Source organism: Phascolarctos cinereus, unplaced genomic scaffold (assembly GCF_003287225.1).
Source record: "Phascolarctos cinereus isolate Bilbo 61053 unplaced genomic scaffold, phaCin_HiC Scaffold_726;HRSCAF=1367, whole genome shotgun sequence".
Taxonomy (NCBI): domain Eukaryota; kingdom Metazoa; phylum Chordata; class Mammalia; order Diprotodontia; family Phascolarctidae; genus Phascolarctos; species Phascolarctos cinereus.
Genome location: NW_027556098.1, coordinates 357531007 through 357558192, shown reverse-complemented (window position 1 = coordinate 357558192; position 27186 = coordinate 357531007). Strand labels below are relative to the sequence as shown.

Below are 27186 nucleotides of genomic sequence, written 5' to 3'. Positions count from 1 at the left end.
CTTGATGAAAACAGAAACTTTTCACCTTATGCCAAGAAATGACTGGTTTCTCTTTTCTGACTCTAAATAGAAAGTAGAATCAAAGCAGAATGATCTAAATAAAAGCTATTATAACAATTTTACTTTAAAATGATCTACTATCACTTTAAACAAAGAGGGGCTAGGAAAAGACTTAAAATGCCAGCCCAACTCAGCTATCTTCTGTTCTACTGTTGAGAAATGAAATACGAGTGAAGAAGAAAAAAGCGAGAACTTTTACCCGTCCTCCATACTGTAGCATAGGAGCGGGGAGTACACGTCCTGTTACACGGGCCATTTCATCCCGAACTTTAAACTGAAATTCCTGAACAAATGGATCAGCATCATAATTTGCACTTCTCACCTAAAGACAGAAGAAATTTTTTTTTTGCAATTGTTAAGGAAAGATGAATTTAATCACTTAGTATTTAGAAGAAATTTTTTTTGCAATTGTTAAGGAAAGATGAATTTAATCACTTAGTATTTAGAAGAAATTTTTTTTGCAATTGTTAAGGAAAGATGAATTTAATCACTTAGTATTTAGAAGAAATTTTTTTGCAATTGTTAAGGAAAGATGAATTTAATCACTTAGTATTTAGAAACTAGTTATTTTTCAATATGTTAAGCGTGTGCTTCAAGGCTTGTTTTGCATGATAAATGTCAAGGACCTAACAATTTTCACAAAATTTTACATGGATAGTTAAGTTTATTTATTCACACACCAAATATGGCCACTAAGTTTTCATAATGCTTCTTTTCTTACTAAATTGAAGGTATCTGAAAATGGTGAACAAACAAGTGGCTCTGTATCACCAGTTCTTTAACGACTCACTGGGTTAAATTTCCTGACTCCTCCCTCTTTTTTAATTACTAAAAAAAACTTCTTGTTTTTATGGTACATAACAATACGAGCTATGGATTATATGCACAGATTTCTGCATAATGACATTTACTGATAAGACATGAAATTTTATTTCAATCACAGAAACTAAAAGATATGACAGTTATAATCTAGTGTGAAACTGGATCTTTCACACCTGTACCATACTGTAATAATTAATTGTCCTCCAAATAAGCTTCTTAACTGCTTTCACAGTAAAGAAAAAAAATAAAATTAGGAAAATCAAACTGGCTTGACAAACCTATAAAGATAAGAACTGAGAAAAGGATTACTTAATCACAGTACTTGGGAAAACTTTTTTGCTCCCCAACTTGGTTGAAAATAGATTTAAATCCTTATATTTAAAGTATATACTTGAGGGCAGCTAGGTGGCTCAGTGGATAGTCAGGAGGACCTGAGTTCAAATCCACTGGACCATGAGCAGGCACTGGGTACAGGACCTGTTGGATTGCCTAAATGTAGTTCTGGGTTGCAATTCCAGAGTGGAGTAGAGTACTGGTGCTTGGGGCTGCATGGAAACAGGGGTCCTACTGGGTAAAGACCAGAGCTCAGACCAGAAGAGCAGTGACCACACCTCTCCTTGGATCTTATCATCTTGAAAGCACCAAAAATTTCCAAACCCCCAGAACTTGCTGTGAAAATAGCAACTTGGAATAGTGCCTCCCAAACTCCAGGTGAGCAGAGCCCAACTTTAACATAAAATGAAATGTCAACAAATAGTCTGGAAAAAAAATCTGACCATAAAAATCTACAATGGCGACAAGAAAGATCAAGAACAAACTCAGAAGACAACAACATAAAAAAGCTACAAGCAAAACACAAATAAGGCACAAACCCAACAAGAATTCCTGGAAGTGCTAAAGAAAGAGAAAAGAATGGTAGAGGAAAAATTGGAAAAAGAAATGAAAATGATGCAAGAAAATTATGAAAAGAGGAATAACAACTTTGTAAAAGAGGCACAAAAATGCTTAAGAAAATAACTTAAAAAACCAGAACTGGCAAAATGACAATAGAGGGATAAAAATTCACTGAAGATCTCCTTAGAAAGAAGAATTGGCCAAATGGAAAAAAGAGATACAAAGCTTCACTGAAGAAAATCATTCCTTCAAAATCAGAATGGGGAAAGTGGAAGTTAATGACTCCATGAAACATCAAGAAACAAAGCCAAAAGAATGAAAAAATATAAGAAAATATGAAATATCTCACTGGAAAAACAAGTGAATTGGAAAATAAACTGAGAAATAATTTAAGAATTATCGGATTATATGAAATCCATGATAAAAAAAGAGCCTAGATATCATATTTTAATAAATTATCAAGTAAAACTTTCCCAATATCTTAGAACCAGAAGGGAAAATAGAAGATGAAAGAATCCACTGATCACTTCCTGAAAGAGATCCCAAAACACAAACTCCTAGGAAATTATAGCCAAATTCCAGAGCTATCAAGGTCAAGGAGAAAAAATTGCAAAAGCAGTCAGAAAGAAACCATTCAGATACCACAAAGCTGGTCAGGATGATACAAGATTTAGCAGCTTCCACATTAAAGTGGAGGGCTTGGAATATGATATTCTGAAAGGCAAAGGAACTAGGATTACACCTAATAATAACCTACCCAGAAAAAAAAATGAGTATAATCCTTCAGGGGATAAAATGGACATTTAATGAAAGAGAGGACTCTCAAGCAATCCTGATGAAAAGACCAGAGTTGAATAGAAAAATCTGATATTCAAACACAAGACTTAAGAGTAGCATAAAAAGACAAATATTAAAGAGAAATCATAAGGGACTTAATCAGGTTAAACTGTTTACGTGCCTATGTGGCAAGATGCGATACAAGTAATTCCCAATTATTAGTGTAGTTGGAAGGAGTCTACATAAATGGAGAGCACGGGTGTGAGTCAAATTATATTGGGATTATTTCTCCAAAAAATAAAAGGATAAGAAAAAGGCATACACTCATGGAAGGGGAAGAATGGGGAAAATAATCTCACATAAAATAGGTGCTCAAGGAAGAGCTTTTACAGTGGAGGGGAAAATAGGGCGGGGCACGGTTGGCAACACTTGAACTTCAGTATAAATCTGAATTGGTTCAAAGAGGGAAGAAACTGTCCCCCCCCCCAATTATGTATGAAATCTGTCTTACCCAGCAGGGAAGCAGAGCAGAAGGGGATAAGAAAAGGGCTGGAAGGCAGATAAAGGGAGAGAGTTGTCAGAAGCAAAACAGACTTTTGAGCAGGGCCAGAGTAAAATGAAAGAGAAAAGCATAAATAGAAAAAAATAGGATAGAAGGAAATACACAGTTAAGTAATGTTAACTGTGAATGTGAACAGGATGAATTCACCCATAAAACAGAGGTAGATAGCAGAATGGATTAGAAACCAGAACCCAATAATATGTTGTTTACAAGAAACACACTTAAAACAGAAAGACACACACAGGATTAAAAGAAAAGGCTGGAGGAGAATCTATTCTGCTTCAGTTAAAGTTAAAGAAAAAAAAGGCAGGGGTATTAACCATGATTTCAGTTAAAGCAAAAGCAAAAATAGACCTAATTAAAAGAGATAATCAAGGAAACTACATTTTGCTGAAAGGTATGTAAACAATGAAGTAAGGGCAGCTAGGTGGCACAGTGGACAGAGCACCAGCCCTGGAGTCAGGAGGACCTGAGTTCAAATCCAGCCTCAGACACTTACAACCTAGCTGTGTCACCCTGGGCAAGTCACTTAACCCCTATTGCCTCCAAAATTAAAACAAAACAAAACAACAATGAAGTAACATCAATTACATATATGCATATGTATGTGTGTACACATACATACATATATATATATACACACATATATATATCTATATCTATGTTGATGTATATGTATAAAGTGGCATAGCTTCCAAAGTCTTAAAGGAAAAGTTAAATGAGTTACAGAAGGAAACAGACAGCAAAACTATACTAATGGGGGACTGCAACTTTCCCCTCTCAGAACTAGATAAATCTAAACATAAAATAATTAAGAAAGAAGTTAAGGAGATGAATAGAATTTTATAAAGTTATATATGATGGACCTCTGGAGAAGATTGAGCAGGAATACAACTATATTCTTTTCTCAGGTGTACATGACACTTTCGCAAAAACTGACCATGGAATAAAAACCTTATAAACAAATGCAGAAAAACATAAATACTAAATGCACTCTTTTCAGGCCATAATGAAAAAAACCCATCACATTCAATAAAGGGCCTTCAAGGCATAGATTAAAAATTAGTTGGGAACTAAATAATCTAATCCTAAAGAATGAGCAGATCAAAGAATAGATCCCCAGAAACAATCATTAATTTCAATAAAGACAATAACAACAACATACCAAAATTTGTGGGACACAGTCAAAGCAGTACTCAGGGGAAAATTTATATCTTTAAACATTTAATAAAAAAAAGAAACAGGAGGTCAGTGAATTAGGCATGCAATTAAAAAAAACTAAAAAAGAACAAATTAAAAATAGAAATCATGAAAATCAAAAGATGAGATTAATAAAACTGAAAGTAATCAACTACTGAACTTGTAAAACTAGGCGCTGATTTCATGAAAAAAAAACATGAAAAGATAAAACATTGGTTAATTTGATTCTAAAAAAAGCTGAAAACCAAATTACTAGTATCAAAGATGAAAAGGATGAATATCAATGAAGAGGAAATTAAAGCAATCATTAGGAGCTATTTTGCTCAATTACATGCCAATAAATCTGAAAATTTAAGTGAAATGGAAGAATATTTACATAAATATAAATTGCCCAGATAAACAGAAGAAGAAATAGAAATACTTAAATAATCCTCTCTTAGAAAAAGAAATTGAGGAGGCAGCTAGGTGGCACAGTGGATAGAGCAGTGGCCCTGAAGTCAGGAGTACCTGAGTTCAAATCCGGTCTCAGACCAAACACTTGATACTTACTAGCTGTGTGACCCTGGGCAAATCACTTAACCCCAAATGCCTCAAAAAAAAAAAAAACAACTGAACAAGCCATCAATGAGATCCCTAAGAAAAAATCCCCAGGACCAAATGGATTTACAAGTGAATTCTACTATGTATTTAAAGAATAATTAATTCCAAACTATATAAACTATTTGGAAAAACAGATGAAGAAGGAGTCCTAGAAAATTTATTTCATAACATGAAAATAATTTTGATACCTAAACCAAGAAGGGAAAAAACAGAGAAAGAAAATTACAGACCAATTTCCTTAATGAATATCAGCGCAAACATTTTAAATAAAACACTAGCAAGGGGATTATAACAATATATCACAAAGATCATACACTATGACCAGGTGGGCTTTATACCAGGAATGAAGGGCTGGTTCAATATTAGGAAAACCATAAGCATAATTGACCACATTAATAACAAGACCAACAAAAATCATATGATTACCTTAACAGGTGCAGAAAAAGCTTCTGACAAAATGCAATACTCATTCTTATTAAAAACACCAGGAGGTGTTTTTATCAAAAGGGCAAAGTACCAATTACTTATTTAGAACTGCTCAATTAAGTGGAGGCCTCTATCTAGACTACCAGTTATGACACGATATTTATAAATGATCAACTATGTAAAACAGGTTTAAGTGTCTTCCATGTTAATGTCTTAGAGACTCAGAAACTACCAGCCATCAGAACTAGGCTTTTAGGCCGATAATGTTGCATGGTAAATTTTTCATTGCTTCAGATGTGGTGTTAAGAGCTTTTTACTTCGTGCCAAGAATGTTTTCTTACAGGATGTTCTATTTCTACTGAAGTTTTCACTAACAAGGAGATTCTACTTTTGAGTAAACTAAATCAAAAGCAGGAGATCTGTTTTCTTTTCTTTTCTTTTTTTGTGAGGCAATTGGGGTCAAGTGACTTGCCTAGGGTCACAAAGCTAGTGTCAAGTGTCTGAGGCTGGATTTGAACTCAGGTCCTCCTGACTCCAAGGCCGGTGCTCCATCCACTGGGCCATCTTGTGGCCCTGGGAGATCTGTTTTCTACTAATTTTTCACTAATGGCAAGCTTCTTTCTTTATGTAAAATAAATTTTCTCTGAAGTGAAGAAAAAAAATCCAACCCAACACCAAGAAGCATAGGGATAATTGGAGCTTTCCTGAAAATAACAAGTAGTATCTACGTAAAACCAAAAACAAGCATTATCTATAAATCAAAAGCCTTCCCAATAAGATCAGGAGTAAAGCAAGATTGTCCATTATCACCACAATTATTCAATATAATGTACTAGAAATGTAGCTATAGAAATAAGAGAAGAAAAAGACATTGAAAGAATTAGAATAAGCAATAAGGAATCAAAACTATCAACGCTTTGCAGACAGCATAATGGTATACTTAAGAGAATCCTAGAGATCAACCAAAAAACTAGTTGAAATAATTAACAATTTTAGTAAAGTTGGGAAAATAAAATAAACTCACATAAATGATCAGCATTTCTATGTATTACCAACAAAGTCCAACAGGAATAGACAGAAAGAGAAATTCCATTTAAAATAACTGCAGACAAGCTCTTTTTCTGGTGGCAAAGAAACAGAAATTGAGGGAATGCCCATCAACTGGGGAATGGCTGAACGAATCGTGGTATATGATGTAATGGAATACTATTGTGCTGTAAGAAATGATGAGCAGGCAGATTTCAAAAAAACCTGGAAATACTTACATGAACTGATGCTGAGTGAAGTGAGCAGAACTAGAAGAACACTATACATAGTAAAAGCAACACTATTCGATGATCAGCTATGATAGACTTAGTTCTTCTCAACAATACAATGATCCAAGAAAATTCCAAAAGACTCGTGATGGTAAATGCTAATCATATCCACAGAAAGAACCAGGGAGTCTGGATTCAGATGAAAGCATACTTTTTTCATTTTTTTTTGTATGGTTTTCCCCTTTTGTTCTGTTTCTTCTTTCACAACATGACTAATGTGGAAATATATTTAACATGATCACGTATGTATAACGTATATCAAACTGCTTGCTATCTTGGGGATGGGGGGAAAGTAGGGAAAGGGAGGGGAAAAAATTTGGAACTAAAAATCTTATAAAAAATGAATGTTTAAAACTATCTTTACATGTAATTGGAAAAAAAATACTATTTAAAAAATAGCTGCAGACAAAATAAAATACTTAGGAGTCTACCTGCCATGACAAACCCAGTAACTACATGAACATGATTACAAAACACTTCTCATACAAATAAAGACAGATCTAAATAACTGGAGAAATATTAATTGCTCATGGGTAGGCTAAGACAATATAATAAAAAGGCCAATTCTACCTAAGTTAAATTTACTTATTCAATTCCATACCAATCAAACCAAAGACTTATTTTATAAAGCTAGAGAAAATAATAAAATTCATTTATAAGAAAGGTCAAGAATATTCAGGGAATCAATGAAAAAAAAATGAAGGAAGACAGCCCAGATTTCAAACCACATTACAAAATGGTAATCATCAAAACAATCTGCTGTTGGCTAAGAAACAGAGTGGTAGATCAATACAACAGATTAGGTATATAATACACAGTAGAAATAACCACAGTAATCTAGTGTTTGATAACTAAAAGATTCAAGTTTTTTTGTCAAGAACTCACTATTTGACAAAAATTGCAGGAAAAACTGGAAAACAATTTAGCAGAAACTAAGTAAAGACCAACATCTCACACTGTATATCAAAATAAGGTCAAAATGGATATATCATTTAGCCATAAAGGGTGATATCATAAGCAGATCAGAGGAGCTTGAAAAATTTTACCTATCAGATCTATAGATAAGGAAAGAATTATGACCAAACAAGAGAGAAAGATTATAGGAAATAAAATGGACAATTTTGATTAAATTTAAAAGATTCTGAACCAACAAAACCAATGTAGCCAAGACTGGAAGGAAAACAAAAAACTGGGAAAAAATTTTACAGCAAGTTTTTCTGATAAAGGTCTCATTTCTCAAATATAAAGGAAACAGAGCCAAATTTCTAAAAATAAGAATCATTACCCAATTGATAAATGGTCAAAGGATATGAACAGGCAGTTTTTGGAAGAAGAAATCAAAGCTCTATAAAGTCAGATTAAAAAAATGCTCTAAATCACTATTGATTAGAGAATGCAAATTAAAACTACTTTTCAGGTACCACCTCATACCTATCAGATTGGCTAACATGGCAGAAAAGGAAAATGACAAATGCAGAAGGGGATGCAGAAAAATAGGAACACTAATGCACTGTTGGTGGAATTGTGAACTGGTCCAATTATTCTGGAGAACAATTTAGAATTACACCTAAAGGCCTTTCTGTAAAACTGTGGATATCCTTTGACCCAAGAATACAACTACAGGTTTGTATCCCAAAGAGATCTAAGGAAAAGGACCCATTTATAGCAACTGTTTCTGTAGTGGCAAAGAATTGGAAATTTAGGGGATGCCCATCAATTGGGGAATGGCTGAACAAGTTGTGGTATGTGATTGTGATGGAATACTATTGTGTTATAAGAAATGATGAGTAGGATAGTTTCAGAAAAACCTGGGAAGACTTATGTGAATTGATGCAAAATGAAATGAGCAGAACCAGGAGAATACTGTACATAGTAATATCTAAATTGTAAGGATGATCAACTATGAAAAGACTTAGCTACCCTGATCAAGACAATGATCCAAGACAGTTTCAAAGGATTCAAGATAAAAAATGCTATTCACCACTAGAGCAAAAACTGATGAAGTCTGAGTGCAAATTGAAGTATAATTTTTCACTTTATTTTTCTTGCCTTTTTTTGCAACATGACAAAGATGGAAATATGTTTTACATGTTTTCACACGTATAACTAGTATCATAGTGCTTGCCTTCTCAATGGGTGGCGGGAGAAAGAGAATTCAGAGCTCAACAAAAAAAAAAGGCAAGGGTACACGAAAAATAAATAATAATTTTGATAATGGGGGAAAAACAAATAAGGTAATTCACATTTAGGTTCTGGCCTACATTTCCAGGCTTACAACCCATTACTCTCCTTTCACACATCCTATGGTCCAGTCAAACTGGCCTATTTGCTGTTCATCTGAAACAACATGCCATCTCCCATTTTAGTGCCTTTGCAAAGACTATCCACCATGCTTGGAAATGCACTCTATCTCTATTTCCACTCTGTAGAATTCCTTGTTTCCTTTGAGGCTCAAGTAATGTACCTACCTCCTACCTGTTCCTCCCTGTGACTAGTGCCCTTCCACCCAGAGATTATTTCAGATAAACTGTGTTCTTGTATTCTCTCAATAAAATGCAAGCTCTTTGAAAGCACAGACTGCTTCATTTTTGTTGCAATATTCCCATTACCAGGCATAGCAGAAGCATAATAAAAGTTTGTTTAATGGTTTCTAGAGCTGAAATGGAGATTGGATTCTGGTGCTCCTAAAGGCAAAGGAAAAGCTATATAGAAACAACTGGGGAAGTGAGGTGAAGGGAGAGTGCAAAGTGTGAAAAACCTGACTGGATTTGCACTGAGGAATGAGACTTCCCTCGTAACTTGCTGTGACTTTTCTCAGTTTTTAAAGGATTAATAAAAATAAATAAAATTAAAAATAAAAAAAATAAAAAACTAACCAATCTGCTAATTTCCTCCTGTCTGTCGGGAGCAGATCTTGCGGTTGCCTTGATCATGGTGGATGTCTGATTGTCAGTCAGCTTCTTAATGCACCGTTGTCCTGCCACAATATTACAGACCTACAAATGAGAATAAAGATTATGTTCTAGATGTCACTTGAGTTCTTCTTAAAAAAAAAAAAAGAAAGAAAAGAAAAACATTCCTTACATAATTTAGTGTGATGAATCTATTTCCATAAACCTCTACTGAAATATCTAGGTGGTGCAATGGATAGAGCACTAGGTCTGGAGTCAGGAAGACTTGAGTTCAAATCTGTCCTCAGACACTTATTAGCTGGATGACCCTGAGCAAGTCACTTAACCGCTGTTTGTCTCAGTTTCCCCATCTGTGAAATGGGGATAACAATAGCCTCTACCTCCCAGGATTGATGTGAGGATCAAGTAAGATAATACTTGTTAAATGCTTACTTAGCACAGTGCCTGGCACTTAAAGAATGCTTATTCCTTCCTTCTCAAAGTTTACTTTAATGAACTCTTGAGAGTACCAGGGATTTTTTTTTATATTTTTAAAGGGATAGTTTGTAGAATTTAATTTATAATTTTGCTTATTTATTAGAAGGAAGAGTAAGGAAAACTAAAAAATTTGAACACCTTAGGGATACTTGATGGATCATAGCCTATCTACATGTTCTAACAGTTCCCAAGGTGCAGCTACAGTGCCAGCCCTGGAGTCATGGAGACTCATCTTCCCAAGTTCAAGTCTGGCCTTAGACATTTACTAGCTGTGTGACCAGAAGCAAGTCACTTAACTTTGTTTGCCTCAGTTTTCTCATCTGTCAAATGAGCTGGAGAATGAAATGGCAAACCACTCCAGTATCTTTGCCAAGAAAACCCCAATGGGGTCATAAAGAGTAGGACGTGACTTAAAAATGACTGAACAGCAACAACAAAAAAAACCCCAAACAGTTCCCAAAGTTATAAATAAAAATCCATGACAAGCAGCATTAATTACTTCCAGAGGCAGGTAAGTATGCTTCTGCTCCTGTCCTACTTGAAGACAGGGAAGGTGAGGATACTTCAGCTGGAGGTTGTACTTCTCTCTGAAATATTGTGCTACTGTCCTTTCTACAGTCTGGCCATTTTCTAACTGTAAAGGAAAGCTGGAAAACAGAGGAAGACTTTTAGAAATATCATGGAAAGTAAGATCATCAATCATCATCCTATTAGGAATGAGCAAAGCTCCCAGTCCACTTAATGCTATAACATTTCCTACACATTGTCTGTCCACTTACAAATACCAGCTTCTCTTACGTTTGATGACTGGCAGGTCTCCTTGTTACATTACAAACACGATATTTCCGCCTCATTGTTCCACAATGAGTCACTTCAACCTTCAGACCTGTACCCAACAACAAAAACTGGGATTACAAACTGCATATAAAATACATTTGCAATTGAACATGTAAAACAACAGAAGAACCTGTCTACTACAAGAGCTAAAGAGTCACTTCTGAACAGATAAACAAAAATGTTGAGAGGACTAATTGGCAGTGAAATATTATTAATCAACAAGTTCCTAATTCTCATGATACCCACTGCAGTCCCCTCCAAATGCTCTATACTTAAACAATGAAAGTACTATAAATGCAGTAAACCCCTACAACTATGGGACAAAGGTTACTATAAACAAACAAACACCTAATGGTCATAAAATCCAGGTGTTTGGAAGGGAAACTATGAGGGTGTAAATAATATTAAGATGATTGTGTTCTTCCTTTTGAAAATACAGAATTGAGGGGAAGGTGGGTGGTACAGTGGATAGAGCACCAGCCCTGGAGTTAGTAGGAGGACCTGAATTCAAATCTAGCCTCAGACACATGATACTCACTAGCCATGTGACCCTAGGCAAGTCACTTAACCCTGACTGCCTCACAAAAAAAAAAAAAGAAAATATAGAATGTTTGATAAGCCTGATTTACTAATGTACTGACTAGAGACCAGAACACCATAAACCAGTGAAAGGAAGTTCTTGACAAGTTTTTTGAGTAAGAGGTGACTTGAACAGGACCTCTGTATACAAGTGGAGCTATTCTGTAAAGAGCCATTTTATTCCTGGCTACTAGGAACAAGAGACAACCTAAATGCTTCCTAGACTTCCTAAAAGATTTTGCTTCAATATTTTTTTTTTGTGATATACTTCTTAAAGACATGTTAGAAAATTATTAACTGAGTCAATAAGGAAACAGAAAATTTTACTGGTAAGTCCCTGAGGTGACTCTTACAAAAATTTAGATCAATCAAAACTCAGACTATTTTTCTGTAGAATAGCAAAGGCTAAGAAAATAAAATATGGTGAGAAACATTACAAAAACATATACTGAAGGTGTATATATTGTATAGTAAAGTATTAAGTGAGGAAAATATTTCAAATGATAAACTGCAAAAAGAAATTAGTCGTCTGAATCATTTGAATAAATTGTGAGTGATTTCCTGTCTTAATTGGACAGTCATTTTAATTAATAAAAAGCTCCACAAACATCCTAAATAAGTTTCAAACTCTTGCTGCAACTACCATTTTTATTACATTATAAAAATAAACTTCCTTCAAGATTTCTGCTGTCCAATTATTAAAGATGGCTAAATTAATCAATATTCCCTAAACTATTATTAAATATTAAAAGAAATACAAGAAAAAATTCAACTGGAAGCAAATTAATACCATGGAAAATGAGAGTTTGTGCTTCAATTTCATGCATGGCAAACTTTGCACCAACATGCCTGTCATCAGGGTTCTTTCTGGGAATAGATGGAAAATGAAGTGTATTTTCCATTTAAAGCATGGAAGACTTTGAAATTCTGAGTTTCCTTGACTTTCTAATGTTGGTATATAAACACAACAAGTTTTTATTATCTTTTAAAAACCGTCTTCCTGACATCAGAAAGAGGAGAAAAAACTCAATCTGTCAATGAGAAGTACTTAAATGTTATGATTTGCGAAACATACTATTAGCCAGTCACCAACCCCCACTTTCCCAAACATAAGACAACAGAAGCTAAATATTCAGAGCATTATCTAAAGACTATAAAAAAGCTGAGTTTTTAAAATGTGGCTAAATATTTTGGTGCCCAGTACCCTCCCCACCACCTCCACCCAACCAAAAGTTTGGTTGGCTTTAATCAAATATTTAACCTATAAACTTGGCTTTACCTTCACTATAACATCAACTTTATAATGATTTCTAGTGATTTTTCAGTCATTTCTTTGGGCCCCTGAGCAGTTGAAGTTAAGCTCGATTCCATGCTCTTCGGGCAGCAGCTGAATCCTTGTTCTGTACATCTTGTATTTTCTGTGATAGAGTGGTGATATGAGTTGATTGCATAGTTACCGCAAAGTAATGTATGTGATTTTATGAGATTGAGGTGGTAACTAAGCAGCAACTCCATTGGAAACTATGGCATTTAGATGGTAACGTATTAATGGTTTTGTTCTATCTCCTGGAAAATGCAAACTGTGCTGTTAATGCTAATCACATAAAGAAAATAGCATAGTAGCAAGATGAAATGAAGGTTTATTATAGCACTTGAGCTGCATTAAAAAACTAAGATAAAACTAAGATGCTTATTTTCAAAGCAGGAGAAATTTCCCTTCTAATCCTTCCTCTCCTGGTTACAGGCACAGTATGAATGGCTATTGGTGAAAGAGATATCACTTTTCAGTACTATTTGACATTCTAAAGCATTTATAGTGGCCTGCTTGAATGGTCTACTCTAGCCCACTGAACCAAAACTCACATTCACCAAGAACAGTTTTTAGAAACAAGATGTATCTGTTCTTGGGCACGGACATTTTGTAAATTTATTATCAGTTACATTAAGTGGAACCTGTGCCACTCAGGTAATAAGAAAATCAATTTGTTCAGCATCACTATTCCAAGTAGCTGTACACAGGGTTTTGCCACTGGGCTAAAATTGTTAAGATTTCTATGAATCAATGCCTAACTGCATGACCAACTCTAGTTACCCTTAGCCTGCACTATTCCAGGACAATATATGTTAAATTACAGGGTTGATAAGCTCCACATTCCAAATGTTTTTAAATGAACAGAAAGTAGAGAGGACTTCACTGAAGTAATGTTTGACAATCTACATTGTATCATTTCACAGAAACTTAAGAAAAGTCACTGTACTGGAACAGTGTCAAAGATTAAGTACTCCAGCTTTGAAAATTAAACACCTGGGAGATGAGCTTCCTGCTTTTAAGGGCATGGCAAAAGCTGGATCCCATCACCACCCCAACTTCTCCATCTGGGGTAGGTCTGGTATCCAGTCAAAACACTAGCTGGCACAAACTTTATTCTGCATAATAATGGCTAACACTATTTTTAAAAAGCACAGATTTTCATTATTTGCTAGTTCATTTTTTGTAGATGAAGCAAAATAAAGCCCTGCCCAATTAAGATGCTGTAGATATGAACGCACATGACAGTTTGGGGAATATTCTTACTGGTGATGTGTGATACATGAAAAACTACTTGGACTATGAAACAAAATTTCAAAGAAAGCTGCAATCATCACTCCATTTTTGGTCATTATATAAAAGTTATGTCAGACATCCTTGTCTACTCACCCTTTATCTCTTTGGTGAATTTTACCCGATGAGAATCAGTCAGAGGTCTTGGTTGTTCATCAATATTATGAATGTCAAGAACTTCACACATGAACTGAATTACAGGTTGTGCTTTGTAGAAGGCAGTGGCAGAAACTATAAGGAGAAAAAATTTTAAAGAATCAAGGAAATGTTCTATCATCTTTACCTTTGTAGAGTTCAAATGCTACTTAAAAGAACTACCAAGATCTAGAGTTCATCAATAGCACATCTGACAAAAGTTACTAACGTATCAATTTTAGGTTTGTTTTTAAAACTCTATTCATGAAGCATGATCCTAACCTAATTAATGGTAGATAACCACCTAAACCACTAAAGAATCAATCTTCTTTATACAATTCTTTTCTTTAGTAAAGTTAATATCATACAGCATTACTTAGTCCAATTTCATTGTACAAATAAGGAAACTGAAACTGAAAAAGGTTGTGACTTGTGTATGGTCACATGGGAAGCAAGTGGTAAAAGTAGAATTTAAACAGGTTATCTGGCTCTTTACCTGGTGCTCATTCCATGATAGTACACTAATTTTAAAAGTGATTGAAGCAAAATGATATTAGTGGCACTGAATGAGTTACTAATATTACTGATAATAAAATCTAAAAGTAGATTTTCTAACAAATCTGTGACAAGATTTTTTTGGTTGTCACTTTCTTTTTCCTCCTCAGAGAAAATAAAAAAAAATCTACCCAACTGAAAAGGCTATTTATTATTATTATTATTGTTGTTATTATACCTGCCTTTTGTCATCATGAAGCCCAAAGGCTCATATAAATGAGGAAAATATGTAAAAAGTTCAGAGAAGAGGCAAGAAATATAGCAAATTTTAATTTTCCTGTCAACATAACAAAGATCTAATTAGATCTAATGCAATTCTCCTAGTCCTGTAAGTCATGTTATGCTTTTTTTATTCAAAGTTTCTCCTTCTGGTTTGTCTCTAGGCTAGGTCATTGTTCCTCCATAGTAGGGCAGTAAATCAAATTTTTTATTTCATACAAAACTTGTAGAGGTCAAGGAAGAATTAAAATTAAAGTCAATGACTAAAATGAAGTTTTCAAGAAACGAAATTCACATCTTTTAAGTGCTCTACCTTCCTTAACTTATTGGCTGGGAAAGTCAATTGGTTACACCCTGCTAAATTCTAAGCACTATGGAGTTAAGGAGGAGGTCTCCTTCCTCTCACCTAGCAGTACCTTGTCAATAACAGACATTTATTTAATAGTTATCAAAGAGATGCTTTCCTTGCTATGTCAATAATCTATATTAGGAAAAGTAAGTAAAGCCATATAAGATACATGCAATAAATAAAGGATTCAAAGGGTTTTTTTTAGCATTGTCCTTTCCAATGCTACTGATTTATTTTAGTTAGAAGTTAAGAGAAATTTCATGTTTGTGCGAGAGAGACAGAGAGACAGACTTGCTTTTGTACTTTCAAGCTATTCCTCACTTTTTGCTGCAATGTATTTCTGAAAACCATAGCATGAAGAAGGTAATAATAATGTTGATGAGCCCTTCCCATAAGAATTATACTATAATTTGGGTTTCATTCCTGATCAAAGAGTAAGACTCAAATAAAGCTATGTCACAAAAGCAAAGATACAACTAAAAAAACTTCATATTTATTAAATGCTTTATATACATTATCTCATTTGATCCTCACTACCACTTTGAGAGGTAGGTTGCATAAGTATGATTGCCCCATTTATAAGATAAGGAAAAAAAAGGCTTAAAAGAGGGGAAGTAACTAAGTAACTATGTTCTTGTTCTAGTAAGTGACAGAATCATGACACAGGTTTTTTGACTCACAGACCAGCGCTCCTTCTGCTGTAACCCTTTTTGGAGGGATCCATGCTGCCTCATGCTATACCATGTTGGATTTACTGGAGCAGCATTCTCTGAAGTTTCTATCACTATGGTCAGCAATCAACCAACAAGAATTAATTAAATGCCCAAGAAATTGTGCTAGGAATTGTAAAAGGTAGTCATTTTTTATGTCTGTGATTATGAGGAGGTTATTTAAGTTTGAGAAACTTCAGTTTTCAACTTTGTAAATCAGGGATATGATCTATTACAACTTGTTGGACATGGTTGTCATAAGAATAAAGTGAGACCAAAAATGTATAGTGTGTGATCTGTAGCTATAAAGCAGCACATGACTTATCACATTTAGCAACAAGGGCTTATTCCAGCTAAGCATTTTGAGAAAAGGTATATTCTTTCACCCCAAATCTTTAGAAATTAAAAGGCAACTTCTATTTTGCCAAACAGTATTTTGATACCAGGCATCTGGAAGAACAGAAACAGTCGATTGAAGGCAATAAAACTTCTCTCACTTGGGTTAATATATGAAGTCTGTATGAAACTTTAGAATGAAGATTTCACGCTACTATAACCAATATTGAGCAATATTTTATATAAAAAACACTAAAATTATTTTAGCTTTTCTAGACAGCCCAGTATGAGAAGTAACTTGTGAATAACTATTTATAAAACTATTTCAAGTGAAACAAAGAGATTTGTATTAAAGCCTGGCCATGTAGATTTTGTGTCTATGAACAGTTCTCTTTCTCCCAGTTCTGTCCCTAGCTAAGATTAGTAGGGCAGCTAGATGGTACCATAGATAGAGTGCCAGTTCTAGAATCAGGAAGACCTTAGTTCAAATCCTGCCTCAGACACCTATTAGCTAGATGACCCTAGGCAACTCACTTAATCTGTTTACCTCAGTTTCCTTATCTGTAAAATGGAGATAATACTTGCCCCTACCTCCCAGGGTTGTTGTGAGGATCAAATGAGACAATAATTGTAAAGCACTTAGCACAGTGCTTGGCACATAGTAAATAATGTATAAATTTTAGCTTTAAGTGTTATTTTATAGGGAAAGTGACACAGTAAATAGAAAGTGGATCTTGTACCCAGTATACATAAAGAGCTGAAAGCCAGAGGAAAAAACCAAACCAAACAAAGCCAATGTTACTATCTTTTTTTTTCCATTTGAATGAACTATATACTAGGATCAATCTTCTCGTAAAAATTCTTTAGGTACAAAATCACAGTCATCTCCAAATCACTCCAATATCCACAATTAGTCACCAAATTTTATCAATTCTTCCTTAGAAATTGCTTCTACCCTTCCCTTCCCCCCACCCCATTTCAAATCCTAGGCTTGGCCTTCATCATATGTCACAGCCTAACTATTCATCTAGCTCCAATACAGCATGGACATGTTGCCAGAATAACCTTCCTAAGACTTAGACCACTTTCATCATATCATCTGTGCAAGTTCTTCCTAACATCTAAAATACACTGCAATTTTGCCTGCTGAAATCTTCCTTTTTCTTTAAGGCTAAGCTCAAATGCCAATTCCTCCACAAATTCTTCTGATTCCTTCAAGATGAATACAATGGCCCTCTTGCTCCTATCATATTCTACAAGTATTTTCCTTGTTGGGGGTAGGGGAAGGGGTGCATGTACATGTGCACATATTTTCTATATCTATATCTATAAATATATATACATCATCCTATATAAACACACACACACACACATACATACGTGCATATATGTGTATGACCCATTCAATCAGACTGTAAAGTTCTTGGAAAGATTTGGGTCAGTTTTTTCCCCCACACTATGCATAGCATGCCCTTTTATAAATGTTTGTTGAATCAAATCATTCCACTGTTCAAAAACCTTCAATGATTTCCTATTGCCTAGAAAATTAACATTGAAATTTCTTAGCCTTGACTAACAGCATTAATTCTGTCAAATCCCTTTAAAATTTGATCCCAAATTACCTTACCAACCAAGCCACTATCCCGTACCAAAATGGTCTACTAACTTCCAAACACGTTGTACATCCTGAATTTACGATTTAAAACTACTTTATTTTTTTTACTCCAATAATATTTATTTGGAGAATGATGCTATAAATCCCAAATCTATCTACCTACCCCAAATTTATCTCCAAACCTCATTTATCTAGATGAGAATAAAAAACATGCCCCCTAAGTAACCAAAATGGATTCTATCCAATTAATATTTGTCAAATGCCTATACATATGCAAAACACTGGCTTTCGCAATGGGAACAGGAAGATTAAAACAAACATAGGCCCTTTCCCTTTAGGAACTAACAACCTAAAAGGAATTGAAAAGACACACACATAAATAAGTATAGTACAAACTGGAAGGTAATAAGAACAAAAAAAAAAGTTCCAAGCAAAGAATCAGAAGAATTTAAGAAACAAGAAATCATTTTCAGCAGAAACGAGAAAGGGTTTCATAAGCTTGGAAGAGAAGGAATATGCTTCAGGTATAGAGGGTGCTTAAAGACTGAAATACAGCCTCAGTTAAAACAGTATTTGCAAGAGACTATCATGAATTAAAGCACCAATTCAGCATATGTATGACCTGGAAAGGCTGCAATAAGTTTAGTTCACGTCTAAAGTATTTTCATCCAAAACAGACTAAAGTTAAAAAACAAAACCCAAACTATTTTGGACCTAAAGGGTGAAACCACAGGCTATCTAGAACAATCCATTTGCTACTAATTGTTGTTGTTTGTCCTTCATTCTCAAAGAGGACCATGATATCAGGAAGGCGATGCCATGATGTGCAAGGGAATTGGATTTAAGAGAGGAAAGGCTATGCAAGGTCACCAGCCTCACTTCCTCCTCTGGGCCCGGTGGCAAGAAACAGATCAGGATGACTGGAGATGGTCCCTTTTGCTACTAATAGCAAACAACCATAAGTTTTACTTTAATAGTAATTACTAAGTAAATCAAAAGGTCTCATACAAGAAGTTACTGAAGTGTTTTACATATAATCAAAATAAATTAATAAAAAAAGTGATAGATAAGTAGATTGAACAAACAAGTAATCACCACTCTAAATAAAAACACCACCACACGCCCTAGATTTTCCATGAAAGATGGGGACTGAGCCAGTCAGAGTTCAAAAGAAGGAAACAGGGTACTTAATGTCTAACATTGCACACACATTCTCAGCACTAGGCATAAGAAGAGAACAAACACAAATTAATTTATTACACATTCAAAGGCTAGGGTTTGCCAGTTTACAAAACATTAACTGCCTTGTGTTTTCAAGTTGGTATAATGCCCTAAGAACCAATATCCTAAAATATTACAATATATTACATACACATGACTACTGTGGGACAATTGTAAGTCAGCACAAGGAGATCCAAGTGAGGTAAATTTCTCAACTTTTATGATGGCTTATAAATTTCTGTATTTCATAACAGACTTTAAATTGGACTTGTAGGAATTAGAATAACTAGGTTTGTTTTCCTTAAGAAAAAAAAAAGCTAATCAATGCAAGCCTGAGGTTTTGTAAAACACTATATATGTATTTTCTTTGGTTACTGAGAGTTGCTAGGCAGCTGGCAACTGCCCATCAGCTAATGATAACTGAACTTTATCTTCTTTTTTTTTTAAGGCAATTAGGGTTAAGTTACTTGCCCAGAGTCACACAGCTAGTAAGTGTCAAGTGTTTGGTCTGAGGCTGGATTTGAACTCAGGTCCTCCTGACTTCAGGGCCAGCGAACTTTATCTTCTAGCTCCGCCTCTGGATTTGTTGACCTCCAGTCAAATGGACCAAGGTGGGAAGAAGTTCTTTTCAGAAGGATCTTATGACCTCTGGGTTGAGGAATTCCCCAACAACTGGAAAGAGAACTAGACTGGCAAGGTACTAGTTCCTGTTCAGTCACAAACTGGCTGCAAGACCTCAGGCAAACAAATGTATCCAGCATCCATCTTCCTTGATTGGGATAAGATGATCTCTAACAACCCTTCCAGCTCTGAAATTAATTGCCAATGCTGCCTCTAATACCAATAGGCTAACTTTCTGCTGATAAAATACAACATTTCTCTATCATGACAGACATAAAATCTTCAACATGTTACATCTGACTTTTGATGAGCTTATACAACAGGCTAAAATGAACTAATATAGCTTCTATCACTACCTTGGCTCAACAACAACAAGTTATATCTAACTTTATATATATATAACTTTAAAGTACAACATCAAAATCTGTTGTTTAATTTGACAAATATTATAAAATAGTTAACTAGCATTTTTTAAGTTCTGAGGCTTGAAATGGTAAAAATATTTAAAAACCCAATATAACAAAACATTCTTCAATCATGCATCAACCCCAACAATGTCAAAGGACGTAAGCTGTAGCCAATGCCTACCAAAGTCAATTACTAAATGAATAGCTTTACACCCACAACAGTTGGCAAACCAAGGTTTTGGTTTCCTTGGTAACCAAATTTATGAACTAGATGAGAGCAGATATTTACAAGTGTCATGAGGTAAATGATCAAATGAAAATAGATTTCCATTCTAGTTTTTACAATTTCAAACTGGATTAAATGAAAATATTCAGCAACTTAAAAGTCCCTGTACTAAGGAAACTGATGTTATAACTGTTGCTTAATTTAAATGAAAATCTTGACTGCATTTCACACTGACTCACATTAACTTACAGGCCAGTAAAACCTCCAGGTCTTTGAAATTAACTGCTACCTACCCATCCCTCTCTCATCTGGTACATGAAGCTGGTTTTTCTTTCTTTTTTTTTTTTTTTTGCTAGGCAATAGGATTAAGTAACTTGCTCAGGGTCACAAAGCTAAGTAAGTGTTATGTGTCTGAGGCTGCATTTGAACTCAGGTCCTCCTGAATCCAGGGCTGGGGCTCTATCCACTGTGCCACCTAGCCGCCCCTTTTCTTTTTTAAAAAATAAGTTTGTAAACAAAAAAAAAAGCAATTAAAAAATAAGTTTTTACTGATGTCCTTTGTTATTTTTACATCACCAGTTTCCACTAGTAATCTTTCTCTCTCTTTGCTTTTCCAGAGTGCTGATATAACAATATTTTTTGAAGAGAAAAAGGAAAGGAAAATCAATGAGCATAACTGATCAATACATCTAAAAAGCACAATGCATAATAACACTTATGGACCTCCCACCTCTGCAAAGAAGTGGGGCAATACCATCTTCTTCTGAACTATGCTTTTTTAAAAAATCGATTTTGCAACACTTTTTTTATACTGGGGTGTGTGTGTGTGTGTGTGTGTGTGTGTGTGTGTGTGTGTGTGTGTGTGTGTGTGTGGTTTTCTTGGCCCTGTTTATTTCACCCTGTATTAGTTCACGTAGATCTTTCCAAGGTTCTCTGTATTAATAACATTCATCATTTCTTACAGCAGAGTAATGCTCCATTATATTCATGTACTACAAATTGTTTAGCCATTCCCAAACCAATGGGCATCTATTTTGTTTCCAATTCCTTGCTATCATAAAAAAGCAATGCTACAAATTTGTGTGTGCGTACATGAGGACTTTCTTATCAGTGGTTTCCTTGGAGTATGAGCCTACCAATGGAATCTCTGGGTCAAAGAGTTGGTTGGTTGGTTGTTGTCATTCATTCTGGAAGAGGACCAAAATGACATCTCTACTACTGACTATGGCTGATCAGACCCACATAAGCTCCACCACATGGTGGGCACAAAGTCTACATTAACATTTGGAGTCAAAGAGTATAGACATTTTAGTCACTTTATTTTGCATAATTCCAAACTGCTCTATCATAATACCACAGCTCTACCAACAATACCAATCTTTCCATAAACCCTCCAACACTGACTATGCCCATCTTTGCCAATTTTCAGGATGTAAGGTGAAAACTAAAGGCCATTTTGATTTACATTTTTCTTATTATTAATCATTGAGCATTCTTTCATGTGTTTATTAATACTTTGTAATTCTTTTGAGAACTGATGCTCATATTCTTTGATCATTTATCTCTCTGGAAATGGCTTTTGATCATATATATGCTGCTTATATATCTTGGAGAACAATCCTTTTCAGACAAATTTATACAAAAAAGCATTTTTCCTTTTCAGCTACTTCCCTTCTTATCTTAGATTCGTTAATTTGGTCTCTTCAGGATCTTTTTTGTTTTCCTGTAATCAAAATTATCTATTTTATCTTTTGTAATTAATTGTCTCTATCTCTTGTTTGGTTAACAATACATCCACCTATATCTGTTAAGGTATGTGATCTGCTTTTCTTTTAATTTTTTAAACAGGTAATTTTTAATATTAAGGTCATGTATCTATTCAGAATAAATTGTGAAACATAGTGTAAGGTGTTGGTCAAAGCTTAATTTCTTCCAGACTGCTTTCTAATTACCCCAGCATTTTTTTAAAAAAATCAAACAGGGAGTTCTTTCCTAACTAATTTATGCTTTCTGGTTTATCAAACACTGGGTTATTGCGTTTCATTGTTTTTGAGTCTTCCTCATCTGGTGTGTTCCAATGACCTACCTTCTATTTTTTAACCAATACCAAATGGTTTTGATGATTGCTTTAAAATACAGTTTGAGGTAGGGAAGTGCTATTCCTCCTTTCCTGTTTTCATTTCCCTTTATATTCTAGATCTTTTATTTCTCCTAATAAATTGTTATTATTTTATTGAGTTCTGTAAAGTATCCCTTTGATTATCTGATTGGCATAGCACTGAGTATAAATTAATTCTGAAAGTATCATTTTTATTATATTGGCACAGCGCAACCACGAGCACTGAACAAACATTCCTCTCTAACTATTTAAATTGTTCATTTAAGGAGCACTTTGTAATTGAATCTATGCAAGTCTTCTGTGTGCTTTGGAAAACTGATCCTCACATTATTCATTCATTTTATAGTTATTTGGAATGGATCTCCCTTTCTATTATTTTTGCTTGGATTTTGTTATTATTATCTACAAATGCAGTTGATTTCTGTGGATTTTTTTTAATAGCCTGCAACTTTACTGAAACAATTGTCTCAAATTCCCTAGGATTTTCTACATAATCATATCATCAGTAAATAGGGATATTTTTATTTTTTTACCCATCCTTATGCCTTTAAAGCTCAGGTCTGACCATGAACAACCCCCCCTCCCTCACTCGCTAAAACTTCAGTGGCTCACAACTGCCTGTAGGATAAAATACACTCTTCTGTTTGGCTGTTAAAGTCACAATCTTAGCCTTAGCTTACCCTTTCTCGATTTATTGCATTTTATTCTGCTCCAAGCACTACATGGTCTAGTCAAATTGGCTTACTTGCCAGTCCCCTTCTACTATACTGCAGCTCTCATCCCAGTGCTTTTATATAGCCTGGAAGGTTCTCCTCCCTTGCCTCATAGAATCTCTTCAGAGATTTAGCTCTGTGCCACTTCCAAATGCTACTTCTTCCACAAGGTCTATTTTTACGTCTGAAGTAGCTAGAGCTACTGCTGCCCCACTCCCCACAAAATGATTTTGTATATATTTTATATTTACTTATCTGACTTCAATATTGTCTTCCCTCAGCATAACATAAATTCCTTGAGGGCAAGGCCTATTTCACTTTTTATCTTTGTTTCTCTATAGCCTAAGATGGTGCCTGACATAAAGTAGGCACTTAATAGTTTTTAAACCAAGTAAACAGACATAACAAAGCAAGGAAAATAGCAATTTTCAATGTAAACCAATGATATGGAAAGAATAGTTGAAGATATCTAAAATTTCATCTCTACAATAAACCCTCCATTTATAGGTTGAATTAAAAACCAAAATGCAGGTTAACTCACTAAAAGGAAGAAGGCTATTCAGTAACTGTCTTACTACTATATATCATGGGTACATGAAAATAAAAAGGTATTTTTGTGATATTTCCAATAATTCATATAGAGACTGATGACCTCAAACTGTTTTCTAATTTTAAGTTAAGGCATTCCCCCCTGAATCTAACATGATAAAAATCATGAAAAACCTACAACACATTGTTATCTAGACTAGTATTTATTGGTTAAATGTGCTTTCCTTTCCAAAGGAGACATTTTAGATGGTTCTGACTATAAAGCAACTAAATTCTATGTTACTTATTCTCCCTACATTTTTCTAGAAGTAAAACAAAAAAGATTTTTTTTAAGGTAAATGCAATAATACAACTTCTTGAAAAAGGAGCTCAAAAAAAGTATGCTGAAATAAAGTTTTTCAACTCAGATTTGCTGGGTTTGTGGTGTGTCTGCTCATAGGCTCTTGGGAGAAACGAGATTTAATTATCTTCTAGGAAAACATCATATTCTATCAGGTTACACACTAAGTGAATTTTTAGAATGATATTCAGCATTGAATTATGCTATTCTGTAGCAAAGTAATTTACTAGGTTATAAGCTCTGAGAGCATGTAGTTATCTTTGTTTTTGTGTCTAGCTTGGGATTTCACAAATAGTAAACACTAAATAACTGTCTTAAAACACATAAAATCCATGTTATTCAATTTCACAAAATCAGAGCACCTTCTCTATACAAGACTCTGTGTTAGGTGGTTTAGGGAACAGTATATACACAATCTCAACTCTCAAGAAGCTAATAATTTGAAGGAAAAAAAATCTCTCTCTCTCTATTTTTATATATATATATATATATATGTATATATATATGTATGTATATATACATATAAAATCCATGTTATTCAATTTCACAAAATCAGAGCACCTTCTCTATACAAGACTCTGTGTTAGGTGGTTTAGGGAACAGTATATACACAATCTCAACTCTCAAGAAGCTAATAATTTGAAGGAAAAAAAATCTCTCTCTCTGTATTTATATATATATATATATATATATGTATATATATGTATGTATATATACATATATGTATATATATGTATATATATATATACATACACACACACACACACACACACACACAAATAAAATTAGGAAATGTGATGAACAAATCCTTTGCTTCCACCTCTCTACATCAGACTTTTCAAGGTCCTCTAAACATATCCCATGCTTTCCTGACTTTATATCCCTGTTCACATTATACTCTATTGTTTCTCTATTCTTGGCTACAGCAAACCTAATGTCTACCTGTTGACTCCCTACTTATCTTTTGGGGCTGGGCTCAAGCAGACCTCTTCTATGAATTCTTTCCTGAACTCTAGTTTGAAGTGACCTCTTTCTTCTGATCTCCCAGCATACCATAATTTTTTTATGTACTTAAGATACAAACTAAAATAGCATCTGTATATGTTCTTTCTCCTATATAGACTAAGTCCTTCTTTAAAATATATCAAACACTGTCCTTTCCAAAGTGTGTGTGTATATACATACACACACACACACACACACACACACACACATATATATATATATATATATGTATGTGTGTGTACATGTATTTTTATCTATCTCTCTATGGGATGTAACTTCTTATTTCTTCTATGACCTTGCTCTATCAATCATCCTTCCCAGATATTCTGCTGTTTGGTTTACATGATAACACATTCTCAAAGTTTTCCTCTTACCTCTGCTCTTTCTCTACTTCAGCAAACAATTCCTAAAATATCAATGCCCCACTAGCCCCTCTCCTTGATTTACCTTCCTGTCCTTCATCAGAATAAATGAAGGTCTTCTCTACTTCCACAATTTCTACCACTTTTATACAGATGACTCCCATGTCTATTTCTGAAACCCAGACCTTTCCTCAGGGCTACAGCCTTACATTTCAAACACCTCACCTTCCAAACAGGGAATCTACATATGGATATCTAGTTAGTAAACTTAAATATAACCAAAAGTCATCACCTTCCCCTCTTTTCTACTTTTCTTGTTGGCAGCACTGTATAATCCTAAATGTCCATGCTCAAAAACCTAAATCATCTCTTATTCCTCCTTCTACATCACCCCACACATTCAAATGATTTCCAAGTCCTGTTGAATCTATTGCCAAAACAAATCTTTTATCCATGTACCTGACCTTCTTTCCTATTGCATCCAACCAGACCCTTTTTATATCTGGTCATGACTATTTTAATAGAAAAATAACTTTATCTTAATTCTAATCTCTCCCTTCTCCTAGTCACTCTTCACATCACTGAAAGATCACAAAGATAACTAACTGTTCTAATGTGCCACATAAGGTTTTACCTGTCTACTCAGAAAACCTCAGTGACTGCCCACTGCCTACCAATTAACAGGCAAGCTTCTGATCCAGATATTGAAAGGCTCAAAGAATTCAAATTCTTTACAATCTGGCTAAAAATCCCCTTTTCGTTCTTCTCAAATTACTTTTCTCCAAGGAGCCTATATTTTAGCAAAACTCGAACATGGGGTTCCACAATGTCCTTTCTTCTGTCTACCCCTACGTTTAGTACGTGCTCTTGATCCATTGCCACTTTTGAAATACTTTCCTTCCATTAAGGTCTAATCCAGGTGCTACATAATCCTCAATCTCACCAACTGAAAGCAATCTGTTCCTCTAACAGTACTCACTACACTCTGCCTGGCCCTCTCCTATGCACTTCCCTGTGACATAAGACAGAATGCAATCCTCCATTCCTGCTAGCTATTAGTCATTATCTCTTCTCTCTTTTATGGCTAAACTGCTTGAGAAGGTCATCTACAATAGAAGCCTCTCCTTTGCCATCTCACCTAAGAACTTAGTCTCATATTTTGCTGGAAAAAAAAAATGAGAACATTCAAAGGTGCCTCTTTTTCCCTGCCTCAGAGGCCTTCCTCCACTATCTCCTCCTTAATCTTTGACTCACAAGAAGAGATGGTTCTTCTCCCCATTTATATGCACAAGTGATCCCATTCCACCTTGTCCCCTCCAGCAGACTGCCCTTTCCTTCCCTACCCTCTTCAATCTCTTCCTGTCTACTGGCTGCTTCTGCTTATATCTACTCCATCCTTTAAAAAACTTTCAATTGATCTATGTATTCCTGCTATTGTCTCTTTCCTTTCCTCCCTTTTGTGGATAAACTTGAGATGGCCATCTATCATAGGTGCCTCCACTTCCTTTCCTCTCACTCTCAACTCTCTACAATCTGGCTTTTCAAACACCATCTACTTCGATTTAACCAAAACTGTTCTTTCCAAATTTATGATTTAACATTTTATTTAAATGTATATATTTTCAATTAACAAGCATTTA

General features: G+C 34.7%; 1 protein-coding gene across 2 annotated transcripts in view; it reads right to left on the bottom strand.

Annotated features, from left to right (window-relative positions):
• The window catches only part of LOC110206365 (argonaute RISC catalytic component 3), a 91634-nt gene that overhangs the window by 24144 nt on the left and 40304 nt on the right, over window positions 1–27186 (bottom strand). For both annotated transcript variants that reach the window (XM_020983686.2, XM_078157016.1), the window contains exons 6-10: window positions 14161–14295; window positions 10845–10932; window positions 10546–10693; window positions 9534–9653; window positions 260–382 (exon numbers count right to left, since the gene is read on the bottom strand). In XM_020983686.2, the coding sequence (XP_020839345.1) occupies window positions 260–382; window positions 9534–9653; window positions 10546–10693; window positions 10845–10932; window positions 14161–14295 (614 nt within the window). The remainder of the gene's footprint in view (window positions 1–259; window positions 383–9533; window positions 9654–10545; window positions 10694–10844; window positions 10933–14160; window positions 14296–27186) is intronic.